This window comes from Erythrolamprus reginae, chromosome 4, assembly GCF_031021105.1.
Source record: "Erythrolamprus reginae isolate rEryReg1 chromosome 4, rEryReg1.hap1, whole genome shotgun sequence".
Taxonomy (NCBI): Eukaryota; Metazoa; Chordata; class Lepidosauria; order Squamata; family Dipsadidae; genus Erythrolamprus; species Erythrolamprus reginae.
In genome coordinates this window covers 60,966,795-60,981,951 of record NC_091953.1, presented here as the reverse complement: position 1 = coordinate 60,981,951, position 15,157 = coordinate 60,966,795, and the positions used below count along the sequence as shown (strand labels likewise).

The 15,157-nt window shown below is 43.9% G+C and overlaps 1 protein-coding gene across 1 annotated transcript in view; it reads right to left on the bottom strand.

Moving 5' to 3' along the window:
• Window positions 1-15,157, bottom strand: part of MORC3 (MORC family CW-type zinc finger 3) — a 63,142-nt gene that overhangs the window by 27,669 nt on the left and 20,316 nt on the right. The window contains exons 3-5 of the mRNA XM_070750395.1: window positions 13,462-13,594; window positions 12,619-12,833; window positions 10,409-10,556 (exon numbers count right to left, since the gene is read on the bottom strand). Coding sequence (XP_070606496.1) covers window positions 10,409-10,556; window positions 12,619-12,833; window positions 13,462-13,594 — 496 coding nt within the window. The remainder of the gene's footprint in view (window positions 1-10,408; window positions 10,557-12,618; window positions 12,834-13,461; window positions 13,595-15,157) is intronic.

Below are 15,157 nucleotides of genomic sequence, written 5' to 3'. Positions count from 1 at the left end.
TTACTTCAAAAAGGAGCATCAAAAACTGGGTGCGTCTTATACATCGAATGTTGCATGGGGTGGGGGGAATTGGACGGAGGTCAGCAGCGGTGGCGGCAACCTTCCCTTACTCCGGTGGTGGCAGTTTTTCACCAAGCCGAAAAGTGGCTTGGGTGAATGGCAGGGGCAGCTCTCCCCAGCTGAGGCAGCTTCTCTTGGAGCGCCTTTTGCCAACCGCCCCCCACCCCAAGGCGCCCCTGAAGGTGGGAGATTGGGGTAGAGGCTAATGGAGCCAAGCCCCTCGCACCAGACAATCAGGGCCACCCCGTGTGCCTCCTCCGCTGGCTGGATGCACAGTGCCCTGAGGGAATGCCAGCCCGATTCTCCACAGCTGCCGGACCCCACGAAGAATGCCTACCATCATCGCAAGCATCTGGCTCCCTTTTTAATCATCCTGAGATGGTTTGCTAACTTTTAACTAGGAAAAATCTGATGAGGACACCCAGCTCCTCTTCTTTCAGAACTTTGTAAATTTACACCGTGCTGTGCTGAGGACTAGTGTCCTAACGGTCATTTGTTTACATGCTTATTGGCAATGCAACGGGTTCAGTGGACAATAAGAAAGGATTGAGCCGAACGATCAGGGCTGCCCCGCGTACCTTCTCCGCCAGCTGGATGCACAGAGCACTGAGATGATGCCCGCCCGCTCCTCTGCAGCTGCCACTGCGTGCCCTGTTTTATCTGCCCACCGGCAGGGTCTGGCAGCTGCGGACAAGTGGGCAGGCATCCCCTTGGAACTCTGTGCATCCTGCAGGGACAGCTCCACCAGGCCCCGCCCCAATCTCCCGCCTTTGGGGGCACCTTTGGGAGGGCACGGCGTTTGGCGAAGGGTGCTCTGAGTGAAGCTGCCTGAGCCGGTCTGCCGTAACCCCTTATGAGCCAAAGCCATGCCTGCTCCCGCTACACCCACTGGGCGCTGCCTGATCGCCAAGGCCTGTGGGTGAGAAGGCAGAGGCGGCCGCCTTCCTCCGTTGCAGCAGAGGATTGAAGCCCTGCAGATGGGCCAGTGGTCTTCCTGCTCGAGAGTCTGCCCAGCCGCTCCCCAAAATCAACCCCCTGTCAGCCGCCCGCAAAGGCACTCCTGGCCCGGGAGAAGCCTGCTGTGGCTCCACAGGTGGGGTCTCGCGGCTGCTTCCCCCTGAAGCACAGCCACGTCAGCCTTGGGGCTAGTCCGGACCTCCAGTGATCGGTGGAGGTGCAGGCAAGTGGAGTGGGACCCATCTCTGGTGGATGGGACAACAGGAAGGAAAGGACAAGGGTCTTCAAACCTGCCAAGATTAAGGCTTGTGGATTTCAACTCCCATTTCTTTAGTAGCATGACTGGTGGAGGAATTCTGGGAGTTGAAGTCCACAAGGCTTAAAGCTGTCAAGTTTGAAGACCCCTCAGTTAGGGGTTAGGAGTGCAAGGGTCTTCAAATCTGGCAAGTTTAAGGCTTATGGACTTCAACTCCCATTTCTGAGCTAGCATGACTGGAGGAGGAATTCTGGGAGTTAAAATTCACTAGTCTTAAAGCTGTAAAATTTGAAGTTTGTAAAAAGTGTACATGGTTTTAAAAAGTATACATCATTGTAAAAAGTATTCTGCTACACTGGTATTTTATTAAACAATATAATACTACACCATTTGGTTCAGAATACTTTTTTCCTTGTTTTCCTCCTCTAAAATCTATGTGCGTCTTATACACCAGTGCATCTTATACACCGAAAAATACGGTACTAACTATACACAATGCAATATCTTCCCCTGAAAATCTCAACCAAATCTTAACTTAATCCAAGTTCCAAATCCCAATCCAAGTAATTATGTATCAGCTATATGCAGAAAATATGGGAAATCATTTTTGCATAATAGTTGGTAGTGTTCTGATCAAACAAAATTCAGAATGAAGGTAACTCATCTTCTATTCACAGGGATTAGTTGAAATAAGCCTTTGCTTCATTTCTTTTCCATCCTATAACTACAAAATAGGGGGGTATTATATGCTGTGCTGCCATTTAGAGAAGTTAGAGAAAATGTGGTCAAGAGGGAGATTATTTGTAAAGAATATAAACATAAATAATGAAGCCAACAGTTTAAGCATGATTTAATGGCTCCCAACAAAGATCACAGGGCCATTAATTTAAAAATAAGCCAAGAACATTTAGCAAAAAGCACAGTTCATTAACTACTGAAATGAAGCTTCTCGTTCTTAATGCGCAGTGATAATGAATATTTAATGGTAAAGCATAGAGCAAACAAACTCAACAAATGGCAAAAGTCAAAGGGAAAACTCTTCTTTCGCAAAGTAAAGTAGCTTTTAAGATGGTGTCTGATGACTGCTCACTCCATCGCTTTTCAAAGTTAACAGGAAAATCTGGTAGTATAAAGTTGGAAATTAAATGGCTCCAAGGTTCAGGTGAAATATCTAGGGGAGTACGATTGAGATGGGGGGGGGGCAACCCTCAGAAGGATGATCTGAAGACTGGAGCCAAGGCATGCATCTACTAGGGCCAACAACTCAACCTGATGGAAAGAAAAGTGAGTCAGCTAGCAAAAACTCACTGTTTGAGGAAACCAGAAAAAACAGCAATCAAGAAATTAAATGCAGAAATAGCATTCAGGATTGGAGCATGTCCGTCCATGCTGACGACTGAGTCAAAAGTTGGAAGCCCTAGCAAAAGAACTCTGACAGATTCACTCTGAAGGCACGAGTTAATTCATTCCTGGGTGCTATCTCAAGCCACTATGGAGAATAACTGCTTCTTTCTCACCTAGTTCCCGATGATACAGTTGAAATCATAGAAACATAAAAACATAGAAGACTGACAGCAGAAAAAGACCTCATGGTCCATCTAGTCTGCCCTTATACTATTTCCTGTATTTTATCTTACAATGGATATATGTTTATCCCAGGCATGTTTAAATTCAGTTACTGTGGATTTACCAACCACGTCTGCTGGAAGTTTGTTTCAAGGATCTACTACTCTTTCAGTGAAATAATATTTTCTCACGTTGCTTTTGATCTTTCCCTCAACTAACTTCAGATTGTGTCCCCTTGTTCTTGTGTTCACTTTCCTATTAAAAACACTTCCCTCCTGTACCTTATTTAACCCTTTAACATATTTAAATGTTTCGATCATGTCCCCCCTTTTCCTTCTGTCCTCCAGACTATACAGATTGAGTTCATTAAGTCTTTCCTGATACGTTTTATGCTTAAGACCTTCCACCATTCTTGTAGCCCGTCTTTGAACCCGTTCAATTTTGTCAATATCTTTTTGTAGGTGAGGTCTCCAGAACTGAACACAGTATTCCAAATGTGGTCTCACCAGCGGTCTATATAAGGGGAATACAATCTCCCTCTTCCTGCTTGTTATACCTCTAGCTATGCAGCCAAGCATCCTACTTGCTTTTCCTACTGCCCGACCACACTGCTCACCCATTTTGAGACTGTCAGAAATCACTACCCCTAAATCCTTCTCTTCTGACATTTTTGCTAACACAGAACTGACAATGCAGTACTCAGATTGAGGATTCCTTTTCCCCAAGTGCATTATTTTACATTTGGAAACATTAAACTGCAGTTTCCATTGCTTTGACCATTTATCTAGTAAAGCTAAATCATTTACCATACTACAGACCCCTCCAGGAATATCAACACTATTGCACACTTTAGAGTCATTGGCAAATAGGCAAACCTTCCCTACCAAACCTTCCCCTATGTCACTCACAAACATATTAAAAAAAATAGGATCCAGAACAGACCTTTGTGGCACACCGCTTGTAACCTGTCTCTGCTCAGAATACTCGCCATTAAATATAACTCTCTGATGTCTATGCTTCAGCCAGCTTGAAATCCACTGAACTATCCAGGGATTAAGTCCAATCTTCACTAATTTATCTATCAGCTCTTTATGTGGAACCGTATCAAAGGCTTTGCTGAAGTCCAGATAGGCAATATCCACGGCACCACCTTGATCCAACACCTTTGTAACATAGTCAAAGAAATCAATGAGATTAGGCGTTGATTGCTTACCTGAACGCCTCTTCTCGTACGGTGAGCGGGTACAGCAGTCACATGGGGTTGCTCATGTCCAATCCGGTGGAACTGAGCCTAGTATTAAAAAAGCTTGCCGGATCCGCCCCTTCCCCAGAATTCGCGAATCCATAGACTAGGCTCAGTTGTGAAGCTCTGTAGTGTTCAACTCTCATTGTTAGAGGAAGAAAGATATAGAAAGGTAAAGAAGACACATACAAGGGCGGGAAGTGACTGCTGTACCCGCTCACCGTACGAGAAGAGGCGTTCAGGTAAGCAATCAACGCCTATTCTCCGTACTGAAGGAGCGGGTCCAGCAGTCACATGGGACATACCCAATAGATGGTCCCTAGGGTGGGATTAGCTTGCTATCGTGTGAGATAACGGATTGGAGTACCCTTCTGCCGAAGGCAGCGTCCGCTGAAGCGTAAGAATCAATCTTGTAGTGCCTGATGAAGGAATTTGGCGAGGCCCAAGTGGCTGCTTTGCAGACCTCCTCCAACGGGGCTTGAGTCGCCCAAGCGGCCGAGGTGGCTGCGCTCCTGGTGGAATGCGCTGTGATGTTCCTTGGAACTGAGAGGGAGGCCGACTCATAGGCCTTAGATATAGTCCCTCTGATCCAACGGCCTATTACTGTTGAAGACACTTTGGCCCCCATGACTCTGGGATGATAGGCTACAAAAAGTGCTTCTGACCTCCGAAAGGGTCCTGTGCGTTGGATATAGATTCTCAGCGCTCTGGTGAGATCCAGGGTGTGCCATCTAATTGCCAAGGGATGGTCTCGTTGGAGGCAGAAGGAAGGTAGGACAATATCCTGAGATCTGTGGAACATGGAACTGACCTTGGGTAAGAAGGTGGGGTCCAGTCGCAAGACTACCTTGTCCTGATGGAAGTGACAAAGGTCCTGCCTGATTGAGAGGGCAGCCAGCTCCGAAATGCGTCGGGCAGAGGTAATAGCCACCAGGAATGCTACCTTAAAGGATAGGTACCTGAGGGACGCCGATTTTAGGGGTTCGTATGGTGCCTGCGTGAGGGAATGGAGAACCCGTGGCAAATCCCAGGATGGGTACCTGTGGACCTTGGAAGGTCTGAGGTTGGCTATGCCCTTGAGGAATTCCTGAACTTCAGGGAAGGATCGGAGAGGCTGTCTGCGGGGACCCCCTAGGACAGATGAAATGGCTGCCAGATGACGCCGGAGGGTGCTGGTGGAAAGTCCTTTATGGAAGCCTTGCATAAGGAAGGAAATTATTCTGTGTATGGGAATGCACAGAGGGGAGAGACCTTCCTGTAGACACCACTGGTGAAACTTGGACCACGTGTGGTCGTAGATTCGATTGGTCGAACCCCTTCTGGCCTTTAAAATGACCTCCACTGAATCGGGGTCATGACCACGCAGTTCTAAATCTCTCCTGATAACAGCCAGGCGGTGAGGTGGAACCACTCCGGGTCTGGATGGAAAGAGGCCCCCTGCCGCAGCATATCCCCCGAAACGGGGAGTCGCCAAGGGTCCTGGACGGACAGCTGTTGGAGATCCGCGAACCAGGGCCGGCGGGGCCAGTGAGGGGCGATTAAGATTACTCGGGCCCTCTCGGTGAGGACCTTGTGAATCACGTCCGGGAGGATTGGAATTGGAGGAAATGCGTAGAGTAGGCCTGGAGGCCATGGACTCCGGAGGGCATTGATTGCTTCCGCTCCCGGGGATGGAAATCTGGAATAGAAGCGAGGGAGTTGGGCGTTCGCATTGGTCGCGAAGAGATCCAGGATTGGTAGGCCGAATCTGAGGGTGATTTGATGGAACAGGTCTTGATGGAGATTCCACTCTCCTGGGTCTATCGTTGCTCGGGATAGCCAATCCGCCTGGACGTTGAGACTCCCCGAGATGTGATCGGCTAGGAGCGACTGGAGATGTTTTTCCGCCCAAAGGCCCAACTTGAGGGCCTCCCTCATGAGAGCTTTGGATCTCGTGCCCCCCTGTCTGCAAATATGGCTTTTCGTGGCAATGTTGTCGGTGAGAATGAGAACGTGCCGGTTGGGAATGCGAGGAGAGAAATGCTTCAGAGCCAGGGAAACGGCTCTTAACTCTAGCCAATTGATTGGCCTGGAAGCTTCCTCCGGGGACCACGTGCCCTGGGCTATCATCCCCTGGGCGTGGGCGCCCCATCCTGATAGACTGGCATCTGTGGTGATGACAAATTGATCCGGGCACCTGAACGGGGATCCTCTGTCCATGGCCGGAGACTTCCACCACTTGAAGGATCTGCGAACACTCAGTGGGATGACAATGCGTCGATTTGAGTTGCTGTGCCCTGATCTCTGAAAAGGTAACAGGAGCCACTGGAGTTCCCTAGCATGAAGGCGAGCCCAGGGAATGATGCCTATGCATGACACCATCTTCCCCAAAAGGGAAGATAGAGTGACTATGGAAACTGAAGAATTAGATAAAATGTTAGAAATTAACTCCACTATACTGAGTTTTCTCTCGGGAGAGAGAAAAACCTGGGAGGATTCTGAATCAATAATGGATCCCAGGTGAGAAATGGATGTGGAAGGTTGGAGGTGGCTTTTATCAAAGTTGATGGAAAATCCATGGTCCTGAAGGACTGACATGGTGACCGAAAGGTCTGTTTTCACTTTCTCTAGGGAGTTCCCATGAATCAAAATATCATCAAGATAACATAAAATGTGTATGGGAGACGCCCGGATATAGGCCGCCAGAGACCCCAAGAGCTTTGTAAAGACCCGAGGGGCCGAGGAAAGGCCAAATGGCATCGCCCTATACTGGAAATGCCTGCCTTGAAAGGAAAAACGTAAAAATTTTTTGTGGCATTTGGCTATAGGAATGTGAAGGTAGGCCTCAGTGAGGTCTAAGGAGACCATGAAATCTCCCGAGTGAATGGCGGCCAAAATAGAAGACAAGGAGTGCATCTTAAATTTCCTATATTTGATGAATAGATTTAGTTTCTTTAAATCCAAAATAGCTCTCCAACCTCCGGAGGACTTTGGAACCATAAATAGGATGGAGTAAAAACCTAGGCCCTTCTGACCGGAAGGGACCGGTTGAATGGCTCTGATGGACAATAGATGAGAAATGGCCTCCTCCATACGGTTACAATCTGAGGATGACCTGGGAGAAGGGCAGGAAATAAAACGTTTAGGGGGGGGAGAAATAAATTCTAAAAGAAGGCCTGTTTGAACAGTGTCAATGACCCAAGGGTCCTTGGAGGTGAGACGCCAATTAGAGGCGAAATGAGCTAGGCGACCCCCTATGGGAATAGAGGTAAGATTACCATCTAGGTTTTTTTGAAGCCCTGCTAGAGGAAGCTCCCCTTTGGAAGCGAAACCCTCTACCCCTGGAGTTCCTACCTTGGGAACGAAAGCGGGGGGAATACTGACCTGGAGATCTCTGGTAGGAAGCCGCTTGATCTTGCTGGCGCCCTGGGCGACGAAAGGACTGCGTTTTGGTAGCCTTTTTTGTGGTTGGACCCAAAACTTTCTTCTTGTCCGTGGTTTCCGTGAGGAGTGGATCCAGAAGATCACCGAAGAGAAGGTCGCGCTTTAAGGGACCCTGGGATAACTGCCACTTTTGGCGAACTCCCGCTTGCCAAGGGCGAATCCATAGGAGTCTTCTTGCCGTTGTAGAAGCTGCAATAGACTTAGCAGAAAATCTAGTAGATTGCAAGGTGGCATCAGCCACGTACTGGGCAGCTGCAAAGACCTTGTTGAAGTCTTGTTGACCTCTCAAGTCATCGGGAGGAATATGCTGTTGAAGTTGGCGAAGCCACAGCAGCATGGCTCTGGAGAAAAAGGAAGCCGCTGCAGAGCTTTTAGTGGCCCAGGAATCAGCGGTGAATCCTCTTTTGAGCATTTGCTCAATGCGCTTGTCCTCTGGGCGGAGGACTTCCTCCGCCTCGCCTGGCACAGCCGCTGCCGAGTGAAGAATCTTGACAGGTTCATCCGGTTTGGGAAAGGATAGAAGCTCTTCATAGGAAGAGGAAAGTTTGTACAACTTTCTGTCCTTGGTGGAGGGATTAAGGCCAGAGGCTGGAAATTCCCACTGTTTGAGTAAAGCATCTTTAAACAACTTAGGCATAGGAATTACCTCGTTATCCTCCTGTTCCTCTGTGAAGTAAGGTAAATTCTCCTCCGGGGGATCAGTGGAAGTGGAGGCTTGTTTCTCCTGGGCCGCTAATCCCGTAGAAATTCTAGCTTTGAGGAGGAGAGATTTGAATAATTGAGAAGGAAAAATAGTAATTGGAGGGGGAACCTTTATTTGGGATTCCTCATCATCTGATAAGCCTTGAAAAGGATCCTCATCATCCTCTATATCCTCATATTCATCCTGGGAGGAATCTGAATCATCCTGAATAGGAGCTCTGACCGCTGGGGGAGAACCCAAGGGGCGGGAGGAACGAGAAGGAGGAAGAGGTAAGGGAAGCTCATTGATGGTGGAGAGTTTGGCATCAATGGCTTTGGACAACACAGCAAAAATAGATTGGAACTCAGGAGGTAAGCTGGAAATATCAGCAGAAATGGCAGAAGAATCCCTAAAGGCCTGGGAGGATCCTGGCTGGGGGGAATCTTCAATAATATCTGGTTCCTCTGGACCTATGCCCCATAGGTTAGGTTGGGGTCTGTCTAGGTTTGGCTCATCCAGAGATAACACAGGGACCCCAGAAGGAGGAAGACTAGAAGCCTCTGGGGGGTCTTGACTACTGATTACTTGGGCCTGCACTTTCAAACGTTTTGCTGATTTGTCATGGATTTTTTGTAGGGCTAGGTCCCTTCTCTTCTCGGCCCTGGTGACCTTGGTCGAGGGGCGGGCCCCTGGAGAAGAGGAGGAAGAGGCCTGGGGGATACTAGTAATCTCATCGCCTGTAGGCCTGGCCTCTCTGGGACCTTTAGTTGTGCCTCTCTTGGGAAAGGTAGCCATAGTCTGACAATTAACAGAAGACAAGGCTGAGCCAATAACTGAATAATAAGGAGAAGAATTTCAAGGACTTCCCAAGAGGAATGGATCCTGCTTCGAGGCCTCGAAGCTGCTGAAACTTGAGGACAATCTGGGCAAACCCAGAGTTCGTGCCCCCAAATCCAGCGGGGCCAGCCTCCCTAAACTTTATAATTAAGTAAACCAAGGCACTCTGGTTGGAGGCTTAGCCGGTGGAGAATTTAGCCTGGGACCCCCAAGGCCCGCTCCGGGATCCACGCGGTGGACTGAGGCCTACGCGGCTGGCAGGAGGCCAACACGAGAGGCCTAGATTTAAAAAGGGCGCGAAGGCCTTCGCGCCGAAAAAATCGCTCCGTAAAATTCTTAAAGGGGAAGCGATCGACTAAGTCCAGGAGACTAGAAGGCGTCTCACTCCGCAGGAGGTATTTCTTAAGCCCTTAAATATATTGTATACAATAAATAATCAATAATTCAATAGATTAATACTTGCACCAGGACCTCCAGGCCAAAGGATTAGAAGAATCCACAAGCGGCCGCAGGAATCGTAACCGGCAAAACCGCCGGGGGAAAACGAAACCGCAACTTCTCCAAAGGAAAAAAACCGAGCCGCAAACGGCTGGCGCTATTAGTGCAAGTAAATAATAATGATAAAACAAATCTTACTACTTTTGAAGAAAAGGATCGAAGGGAAGGTGTTAGAATGTTGAACGAGCTATCACAATACAACCGCAGGATATGCGAACTGAGCGAATTCTGGGGAAGGGGCGGATCCGGCAAGCTTTTTTAATACTAGGCTCAGTTCCACCGGATTGGACATGAGCAACCCCATGTGACTGCTGGACCCGCTCCTTCAGTACGGAGAATAGTCTGACATGATTTGCCTTCAGTAAAGCCATGCTGATTTGGGTCCAATAAGTTATTGTTTTTTAGGTGCTGATTTATCCTCTTTTTGAGTAGAGTCTCCATAATTTTAACTATAACTGATGTCAAGCATAATCAGTCCCTGCTTTATGTTGGAGGCAAAAACAAAAACTAAGTGAATTACCATTTGCAAAAGAATAAGTCAATCATGGGACTTGAGACTTCTCAAAACGTGAAAAAAAATATTTCCTAAAGCAGGCCATTTTATTTGAAGCTCAGACCAAATCTTGTGTTTGTTTTGAGGCTGGAATAAAAACTCAACTCATGGCTTTTTAAAATCTAACTTTGAATCATTATAGAAGTTTTAAATTCTGAATATTTAAAACTCAAATCACTGAGTTCTTTACTTAAAGAACCTTTGAGATAAGTCTGAGTACAATTCATTCCCACATTAATTTATCATGTAAATATAAACTCACACTTATTTTATATAACATTAACAAATTACTGTATATAACATTGCATTATCAACATTAAAATTTATACTTACTTCCGAAGATTCCAAATAATAATTCGCGTCCCTTTTTTCCCTATAATTGCATCAAGTTCTGCAAGCAGTTCCTCTTCAGTAGAAAACAAGGAATGGTCCAGAATAGCCCTCAAACTGGCCTTTGATTCATCTGGATTCATCCCTTTCCGTAAAATATGTTAAGGAAGTAGTACATATCAATTTTGTAAATAAATAAATAATAAATAAACTCTGAGTCCTGAGCTAGCCTGACTGGAGGAGGAATTTTGGGGTTTCAAGTTCACAAGTCTTAAAGCTATCAAGTTTGAAGTTTGTAAAAAGTGTACATGATTGTAAAAAGTATTCTGCTATACTGGTATTTTATTAACTAATATATTATTACACCATTTTATTCAGAATACTTTTTTCCTTGTTTTCCACTCTGAAAAATACTGTAAATACTATTGTTAGAGAAATTAACTGCACCAGAAGCTACATGACAAAAATCAAAATATGAAGTACTGCCTCTGGGTCTTGCAACTCTTGTTTTTATTACCTATGTTAGACAAATAGACAGACTACAACTTCCCGATTTGGAATTTTCCTTTCCCCTTCCTTAGTTTAATCTGTATTTTGGAAAGGGAACAAGCATCTTTGGCTAACAGATTGCTCATTAATATGGGAAAAGGAGTTTTCCATTGTCACAAGACTTCAGACAGGGTAAGGTGTCCCACTACCTCCCCCAAAAAAGTAATAAAGAAAAGACAAAAGAAGAATCGGCAAAAGAAAATTTTTGTTGCCTCTCAAAAATTTTGGCTTATTTTGTTTTTCATGATGCACAGATATCTTCATGCCAAAATATTATGGACAATTTAGTTGTTATATTTGTATGACTAAATATGCATGACGAAACATACTTAACATTTGTTATTTTTAAGTCTCCAAAGGATGTTAAGAATCACTTGGAGCTATGTTTGAGAGATAGCTATAGTTTGAGGATATATAGTATTTAAAAATGACATTTTTATGAAATATAGCATTAGGATACACATAAAATTATCATTTAAATTATAACTGTCCAGTTTTTCTATCCTTTGAAGTAAAATAAGGACATCATCTATTTTCCCAACAATTCTGTGGGGCACCAATCCATGACAACATAAAGATATGTTAAATATGAAACTTAACTGTTTACTCCTTCCTAGACCTAATACTCAGTATTTTAATTAGAATTTGTTCTCACAATAGGTACAGATACAGTCATGACCATACATTTTTCTTTTCCTCCAAGAATTGTGGAAAATAATCAGATGTAGAGATAAATATACAAACATCTGTCCTCTTTTTTCTATTCACATAAGTAACCTCCAGGTGAAGGTGTCTCTCCACATCAAAATCAGATAAATTTATGATTTGTTATAGAATAAACTGAACATTTCATCTATACTTTCTTACCTACCTACATTATGTCACCAATCTTTTATTGATGCTATCATGGTTAGTATTCAGTATATTAAAAAGCCAGTTTAGGAGTAATACTTACATTGAAATTTTGCATTGACTTTATAGTGATTTGGGCATTAATACATCCAAACTGAAAGACAAAATCTTTTGTCTTTTGATTTGGATGTATTAATGCCCAAATTGCATGTATTAATGCAATCATTTGCAAACTTCAATGAAAAACAGATGTGAAATTTCTTGAGCAAACCCAATTTTTGAATGATTATCTATATACATTTTAAATAAAACAATGCAGTATTTTAGTTAAAGAACTTGTAAAAAAAAGTACAATGGTACCTCTACTTAAGAACTTAATTCATTCCATGACCAGATTCTTAAGTAGAAAAGTTTGTAAGAAGAAGCAATTTTTCCCATAGGAATCAATGTAAAAGCAAATAATGTGTGTGATTGGAGAAACCACAGGGTAGGTGAAGGCCCTGTTTCCTCCCAGGAGATTCCTAAAGAAGCTCCATAGAGGCTTCTCCGTGCTTTTTCCGGCCCTGTTTCCTCCCAGAAGATTCCTAGAGAGGCCCCACAGAGGCTTCTCCTTGTCTTTTCCTGTTACAGTTTCAGAGGCTCGGGTTTGTAAGTGGAAAATGGTTCTTGAGAAGAGGCAAAAAAACTTTGAAACCTTCTTATCTAGAAAAGTTTGTAAGTAGAGGGATTCGTAGGTAGAGGTACCACTATATATTTGCTTGGCTATTTATAAATTTTAATCATCGATTTCCTTTAGGGGAAAAAAAGGATATTGTTTTTGTTGAAAGATATTATGGGAACAATTACGTGTTCTGCCTTTGTAATATCTAAGAATGTCTGTGATAATAGACCCACACTCATGAAATCTCCATTCTTGGTGAAAACAATTGCATCTTTTCCCAGCCGCATAGATCCTGATTTAAATCCATTTCCATACAATCCAACAGGAACATGGCCATTCAGCGTAACTTTGTCACTGAAGCCAAAACTGAAATGGGTTTTGAAAGATGAAAATAACGTCAATGTTAAATTGCTCATATAAGAACTGAATATGCAAGTGAATATGTTTCTTTTAGCCTGAAATACAATGCCATTTTAATCTTGGTTAATAACTACATTTTTAGAAGCATCTGTTGGTATAATTGATGTATAACAATATTGCTATAGTAAATTCTAAATTATATAATCTGAAAATGACAAATTAGGTCTATATTGTATTTATACCAAAGATTCAAAATATAGCAGGATAAAGCTAAAATTTTAAAGGTAAGTATTTCTGTAGCCAGTAAATCCAGCATCTTTAAGTTGCTAAGCCAACACAACTCTTTTGCAGTACCCTGGTACATGTGATCACCTTTGAGACCTTTTGATAAGCAAAGCCAATGGGGAAGCCAGATTCACTTAATAACTGAGATAACTAAACCAATGTAGTGATTCACTTAACAACTGTGGCAAAAATGTTTGTACAATGGGGCAAAACTCACTTAACAATTGTTTTGCTTAGCAACAGAAATTTTGGATTCAATTGTGGTTCTAAGTCAAGGATTAACTGTATACAATCATATTTTAAAATTTTAAGTTGTGTTCAGAATGGATAGGAAGTAAACCTTGCTTACCTCAACATCTTATGCAATTTATCTGCATTCATACCATTCCCATTATCCATGAATGTTAAACATACATTCTCATTTATAATTGTTTTGTCAACCCACATCTGTTTAGCGTTTACATCAGGGTCATATGCATTGTCTAAAAGAAAAATGCATAAGTATTATCAGGATTATCATGATTTACATAACTGCTTTTCTTCTCCAGTTATATATGCATCAATTTGTTATAACAGTAGAAATATAAATATAAGAATTTGTGTAAACAACCTCCTCCCAACTACAAATAAAAAAAAATTTAATTCTTAGCTTTCTAAGTTCTTCTAGGTTGGGTGTTGGCAACCTGTGGCTCCAGAGCCGCATACATCTCTTTCATCCCTCTGCTGCGGCTCCATCATCAGGCTCTGAGTGCTAACAGAGTCCTTGCTACTGCACCTGTGCAAGTAGTAGAATCGGGAGCGGAGACACAGGTGCGCCCATGTTTTGGCATAGCTTTTTGCTTCTGCATGTACGGGGAAGCAAAAAACGTGCCGAAACATGGGTGCACCTGCAGCTCCATGCTCGATTCTACCACCTGCGCAGATGCAGTAGCAGAATTGCGCTGGACTCCACTAACACTCAGAGCCATGGGGGTTAGCACATGTCACCGTTCCACCTTAGCAGCCCACCTCTGGTGACAGGTCATAACAGAGGTGTGCATTCTCCCGCACAATTTCTTATTATGTGCTCTATAATTTAAATTCCAGATAAATGTATTTCTCTGCTGTTTTATTAATTCAGCAAGGTATCTCAGGAACCAATCTCATCTCTGTATCCATTAAGCATTCAATGTTCTGGTTTTTCTTCCCCATCCCCATTTGCTCTAGCATACTTTTCTTTCCTTTGATATAACAGGTAAAAGCCTTTGAACTATTTGAGAGCTAAACACTAAAGTTTGTACTTGAAATCTTAATTTCTCCAGAGGGGCTCAAATAGTGAAAAGGAAAGAAAGAGGGAGAGAGGGAAGGGGGGGAAAATAATTTAATAAGCAGTCCTCTGCCCTAATGACTCCCTGGATGGGTGTGGCTGGGGGAGTCATGGGGCAGGGTGGGAGTAAGTGATGTCAAGTTGGCCATGCCCAGCTAGATTTTGTGGCTCCCAGTGTTTTCTTTTTTGTGGGAAATGGGTCCAAATGGTTCTTTGAGTGTTTAAGGGTGCACACTCCTGAATTAGGTGGAGAGGGAACTAGAAATCACGATAAAATGCGAGAAGGCAACGACAAACCACTTATATATTGTTTCCACAAGTGTCAGGCATGACTGTATCTATCAAGTCACTACAAATCAAATTAGATTGTAAGACATTTTACCTTTCAACTTTTATATTATTTTATCTGAGTTTGTTACTCAAAATTCTTTTGGTTAGATGGGTAGTTATGTAAATTCGTAAAATAAATAAATGTGATATATCTCGTGAGTGGTTCACATCCGGCTCAGCTGGTCATGGATTTCGAGGCCCAGGAGATGGATGAGTATTGGCATAGCAGGCCAATGTTCTTGTCACCTGAGTCTGAGAGTGAAGGGGAGTTGGAGCCTGGGAGACTGCAGAACCCTCTATTAGGGTAGTGTCTGAGTCAGAGGATGATGAGGAATTTGTGGATCAGGATCCCCTGTTACATGCAATAGTCAGGAGGATGAGATCTAGGCATGATTATTTCTCTGGAAGG